This window comes from Pistacia vera, unplaced genomic scaffold (genome assembly GCF_008641045.1).
Source record: "Pistacia vera cultivar Batoury unplaced genomic scaffold, PisVer_v2 Contig1184, whole genome shotgun sequence".
NCBI classification, from domain to species: domain Eukaryota; kingdom Viridiplantae; phylum Streptophyta; class Magnoliopsida; order Sapindales; family Anacardiaceae; genus Pistacia; species Pistacia vera.
The window spans coordinates 91,829-97,494 of record NW_022195231.1 but is presented as its reverse complement, the minus strand read 5'-3'; the positions used below and the strand labels follow the sequence as shown (position 1 = coordinate 97,494).

General features: G+C 34.8%; 1 protein-coding gene across 1 annotated transcript; it reads left to right on the top strand.

The window, feature by feature from the left end:
- Nucleotides 1-4: 4 nt before the first annotated feature.
- LOC116110907 (meiosis-specific protein ASY1-like) lies at nucleotides 5-5,161 on the top strand (the record flags this gene model as incomplete). The annotated part of the gene is made up of 21 exons (XM_031397122.1): nucleotides 5-46; nucleotides 426-522; nucleotides 622-690; nucleotides 825-917; nucleotides 1,094-1,220; nucleotides 1,327-1,396; nucleotides 1,525-1,566; nucleotides 1,995-2,123; nucleotides 2,213-2,326; nucleotides 2,420-2,462; nucleotides 2,566-2,607; nucleotides 2,778-2,902; nucleotides 3,073-3,085; nucleotides 3,203-3,279; nucleotides 3,376-3,474; nucleotides 3,778-3,928; nucleotides 4,026-4,102; nucleotides 4,204-4,261; nucleotides 4,367-4,539; nucleotides 4,637-4,774; nucleotides 4,889-5,161. Coding segments are annotated over 21 exons (1,839 nt in total), but the record flags the coding sequence as incomplete, so codon positions are not given.
- Between the last annotated feature and the right edge of the window lie 505 nt (nucleotides 5,162-5,666).

Here is a 5,666-nt window from a genome sequence, read left to right as displayed (position 1 = left end):
GAAAGTGAAGGAAGCGGAGATCACCGAACAGGACTCCCTTCTTCTGGTAATCAAGGATTAATTTAACATCATATCATCAAATTTTTATGCAGCTCTCCTAGTTCAAACAATCTGTATCGAAATTGAACTTGTTTGTTTGCCTATTTTTTTAGCTAAAATTTTAGATGTTTTTAAATCATTCAACGTATTTGATTGATTCTGTTCTTTTTGTTATTGATTTTGGATTTTCTTCTATTAAACACCACAAGTTAAACACTATTAGGTAAACATTTAACAAATTTGATCGCTCTTGGAGCTTCTTGCTTTTAGATCTTGTTTGTGAAATCATTAATAATTATATAAACTTAGGATATGATAATTTATGCCTCTGCTTTTATTTACTGTAAGTAGATCTCATGTCATTTTGATGAATTTACTCTCAACAGACAAGGAACTTGCTTCGTATTGCCATATTTAATATTAGTTACATAAGAGGCCTTTTTCCGGAGAAGTACTTCAATGATAAGTCTGTTCCTGCTTTAGGTAATCTCTTCTCATCAGATTTTCGTTTCTTTTCTAATTTGGATTATAATTTGAATATCATCTGCTAAAAAGTCTTTTAAATTATGCCAAAATTTATAGAGATGAAGATCAAGAAGCTGATGCCGATGGATACTGAGTCACGTAGACTGATTGATTGGATGGAGAAAGGCATGTTACTGTTATCATCATCTAAATAAGTTCCTAAATCTTCATACGTTTTTATTTTCTTTTCAATTGTTCACTTTTTGTTCTCGTTTTTTCCGTACTTTAGGTTAACTTTATTTGTTATTATTTCTTTTCAGGTGTTTATGATGCACTGCAGAAAAAGTATCTGAGAACACTTCTGTTCTGTGTATGTGAATCAGTTGAAGGGCCAATGATTGAAGAATATGCATGTAAGGTTTTGATTGATCACTATAAAAGTGTAAAAATTTCAACTCTAGATGATTAGCGTAATTCCAGTGATTCACTTTGTTGTTGTGAGTTTGATTGGATTGCTTTCCCTCTTCTTTCTTTGGCTCTTGGGACATTTTGAGAGGTTTGAATGATTCGAACTTGTCTTCTTTTGCAGTTTCGTTTAGTTACTCTGGATCTGATAGCCAAGAGGTTTCAATGAATATCAATCGCACTGGAAACAAGAAAAAGGGAGGAACATTTAAATGTAACTCTACAACTGAAATTACCCCTAATCAGATGAGGTGGTCTAAACAAAATCTCTTGTCAAATTTCATTTTAATTCTGTCGTTGGCTTGTTTTAAATTCTTTTGTGTCTTTTGTTATCTGTGCCACAATTTTATTGTTCAGGAGTTCTGCTTGTAAGATGGTCCGTACACTGGTTCAGCTCATGAGAACTCTGGACAAGATGCCTGAAGAGGTAACTTACTTGGAGGCTTGTTTATACCTAATAATATGTTGAAATTTTGTTGGATTTTGAATCTTTGATTCTGCATTTTTTTTTTCATGGTTGAATTTTGATGGTCATTTTTCTTTGTTGCATTTCAGCGTACTATATTGATGAAGCTGCTCTACTATGAGGATGCGACGGTATGTCCATTTAACTGCTTTAATTTTTATTGTTCCAGGTAATTGTACATGTGATTGCTATTCCAGTTATGATTCATACGAATTTCTTTAGTTCCTAAATATGAGGTACATGAAATAGAATTTGAATTTTTGGGTTGGATGGCCCATACTGTTTGGAGTTGGAATGCTTTACCGTGATAGAAATTTCCTGAGACTACATATGCTTGGTAGTGCGTGTAAGTTGCATGAAACTTCTTTGTAGGCAGGTCTATTGCTGGGTAACATTTCTTGTAAGTGCTTTTAAGTTGCACGCAAATCTGAATTTCTGCATCAGGTCTTTTGCGCTGACTATATTTTGAGAAAAGATTATACAACCTTTTTCTCCTTTTCCCTGTGTATTACATTTATTTTAGAAAAATGATTAGTGATACAATTATCTGATCTTGTAGCCAGTGGATTACGAACCTCCATTCTTCAGAAGCTGCACAGAAGAAGAAGCTCGTCATCCATGGAACAAAAGTCCTTTGAAAATGGAGGTTGGGAATGTCAACAGCAAACATTTTGTGTTAGCTCTCAAGGAAAGGGATGAAGAACTCTGGAAATGGCTATGATTAATTATAGTGTATCATAATTCAAGTCATGTTTCTCATACTTGATTACTTGACAGGTAAAAAGCGTGCTTGATCCTTGTGAGGATGAAAATGATGATATGCAAGATGATGAAGTGAGCTTAGGAGGCGATTCTTTAGAAAGGGAGGAGTCTTCTGATTCTGACAGTGAGGTGAAGTGACAATGTTATTTTTATGCTTATGAATCTGAGTATAACGTACACTAAAATTTTTGAGTTGCGTTGAAAACACATTATTTGTTTCAGGATAATTTATCACAAAGGGATCAATACATGGTAGCGCCAATCGGTAATTTCATCAATAGCTTCGACTACGATTTTCTTTGTTCCATTCACTCAAAACACTTTTTTGAGGGAGTTGCTCGTGGAACTAACAATGGTTATCGTGACAGATAAGCAACAGCCAGAGGAAGATAATGGCATGGCTGATGAAGGTACATTTTGAATTTAAACAGGACAACCTTCGTGTGATTAAGTCAAAGTGGATGGAATTTTTATTAACTTGGTTTTTTCATTTTTCTCCTTCATCCTTATTTAAATCTTCTATAATTTTCTAGTGATATCTGATTTATTAATGCGCTGGGTCCAATTATACGCTGCACAGATAATACTCAGGACCCGGAGGAAGATGAACAACAATTGGCCAGGGTGACGGACTGGATCAAGGGCCGTCACCTTGATACTGTAGAACTTACTGATGTTCTCTCGAATTTCCCAGATATTTCAGTGGTAAGAGCTTCTAAGTTTTCATCTTCTAGGTTCCTTTTCCGAGTATTCTGACAAAAAAGATACCAGTGCAACTAGTTAGATTATCCATTATTAACCCAGCAGATTCTTTAGTTTATCTCCTTTTTTAAAATTTGAACTCTAATGACTGAAGATTTAACGGTTTAATGCAGGCTTTGACTGAAGGTAAATGCGGGCTCTGATTCATATTAAAGTTTGAACTAGCGAAGACTTAACTGTGCTGCATTTTTAGTTAGTAAACAAGTTTGCTGCTGTTTTAATTTTCTTCTGAACACATCTCAGAAATAATGGACAAGCTTGTGAAAGAAGGTGTTTTATCGAAAAGTGGGACGGATACATACACGATAAACAAGCAAGAGGTTTTCTGTTCTTTTATTTATTTATTTTTGGTATGGTAATCGTCATTAGCTACCTTATTCTGGCTCACACTTCTTATCTTTGTGCAAATACACCAGCAGAAATTTGACCATGAATTTAATGTTGTGAAAGAAGAAATGGATGGCGTCTCAATTAATGAAAAATCTCCCAGTGTAGAAGATCGCTTATACATGAAGGTAAGAGACATTTATATGTATGCTCTTATGAGGTGCGATATGTGGTGATTTAGAGTTGACTTGTCCTTTAGTAGCAGTTACAGTCTTGGTTAATTAATATTTTGTTTTAGCATGCCTTTCACTTTGTAGAATTTGCAGGTTGACTGCTTTCGTATCAACCATCATAATTTTGTTAATTTAATTTCCTAGGAACTTAGGATAGCACTTTTCTCATGTTACGCCAGTTTAGACAACATCATGTCGGATGTTTGGATATTACGTCTACATTACATAAGCTGAGCCCTGCCATTGTTAACATATCAGGCTTTGTATCATGCTCTTCCAATGAACTACATAACAGTCACAAAGCTTCAGAACAAGCTAGATGGAGAAGCCAATCAATCTACCGTGCGCAAACTAGTTGATAAAATGATCCGAGATGGTTATGTTGTAGCCAAAGGGAACCGTAGGCTAGGTATGAGCAGTGAAATTGACAACTTCTTACTTGACATAATTTTTAAGGATTATATATCTCAATTTAATTTCTACAATTTATCTTGATCTTGAAACAGGCAAGCGTGTAATCCATTCCAATCTGACTGAGAGAAAGCTAATGGAAGTCAAGAAAGCACTGGATATTGATTTTATGGTCAAAATTACCTTCTTAAATCTGCGTGCAAATGTAACTCCCTCTTCTTAATGTGTTGGTACAATTCTTCTCTAATTATTATTTTTATTTGTTTCGAGCAGAACATGGATACTGTTGAGCCACATAACAAGTCCAACCATCAAGAATTCCAGAAAATGGGTATCTTGACCAATCCCTTATAGATTCTAGAGTAAAAAAAATATGGTTCTTTTCCAATTCTAAATGTTAGAAATGACGAGTACAAAATGTTTATTTGATTATTAGGAAGCAAACACATTGACACGTCCACATGTGGTGCCCTTCACTCTATTGGATCAGATCTCACACGCACAAGGGGAAGAACTGAAATTCAACAAAATGGTTCAATCAGGAGTGAGCAGACTATCTCAAAAGGAAGGGAGCTTGCCCTTGGTAACACTCCCACAAGCAGAGCTGAGGTTAGTGCGGTGAAGTTCATGATTTCTAGTGACGATTCTCCTATGATTTTAAGTGTTTCAGCTAATTGATAGATAATCTACTCTTGGAATTGTGCAGCCTGTAGCGTCAAGGGAGAGTTTTGCACTAGGAAATGAGAACATCAAAGCAAACGGAAGCACAAGTTGCTGTGATGAGACAGACAATGTTATTGGTAGTAGATCCTCCCAAGATAAGAGATGCAGAAAAACAAGCACGGTATTCTCAATTTCTTGCTATGAATAGTTTCGTTCCTGAAAGATTACGGCTTCATGGATGTCGTAAAGACCATTTTTTTCTAATATGTTAGGCTTTTTGTTACTTTTTTTTCAGGTTAAAGAGCCTATCCTTCAATATGTAAAGCGTCAGAAATCTCAAGCAGTTCTCGTTTAAAAGGCTTAAGAGTGTGTGATACTACTGGGCAACCTTTATTCTGTTATATAACTTCCTATTCTTGAATATGGACCATAAAATGGCAACTTCTTTTAGGCCATAGTAGCAGAAAAATAAAATGTTATAAGTTGGACACTTTACATTGTTTCTTGGCAGTCTGATTTCTGATGTTGTTTTGAGGAATGCTGAATATAAAAATGATTTCCCATGAAGCTGAATATAAAAGTATTCTCTGTAATTATTGAATTACTGACTTATTTAAGCCGATTGATCAACTATAATTTTTTAGAGTATTATTTTATAAACCTTAAATTTAATTTATTTCGATGATAGGGGACTATTAAAGGTTTATCTAGACATTAACTAGTTTATTCAGTAACTAACTTTAAGATTTCAAAAGATTAATTGATAAAGGTTATTGGAGGTTTATCCTATATTTTGGACAATAAAAGATTAATTGAAATATCGGAAACTAAACGGATTCCACTGGTTAAAAAAAAAAAAAAAGAATTATTTATTTTTTTGGCTGTCCGTATTAAATGATTTGATCAGTGGAGATGCTCTGAGGCTGCTTTAACCCGTGTCCCGTGAGCAGGCTTGTCTTGTGTGTCACGATTCCTTGATCTTCCCAAAAAAATTGGCCCCAGTAAGATTATTTTGTATTTCTTCTCATTCTATAAGTGAGGCATCATGTCGTTTCGATGTTAACGCATCTTCA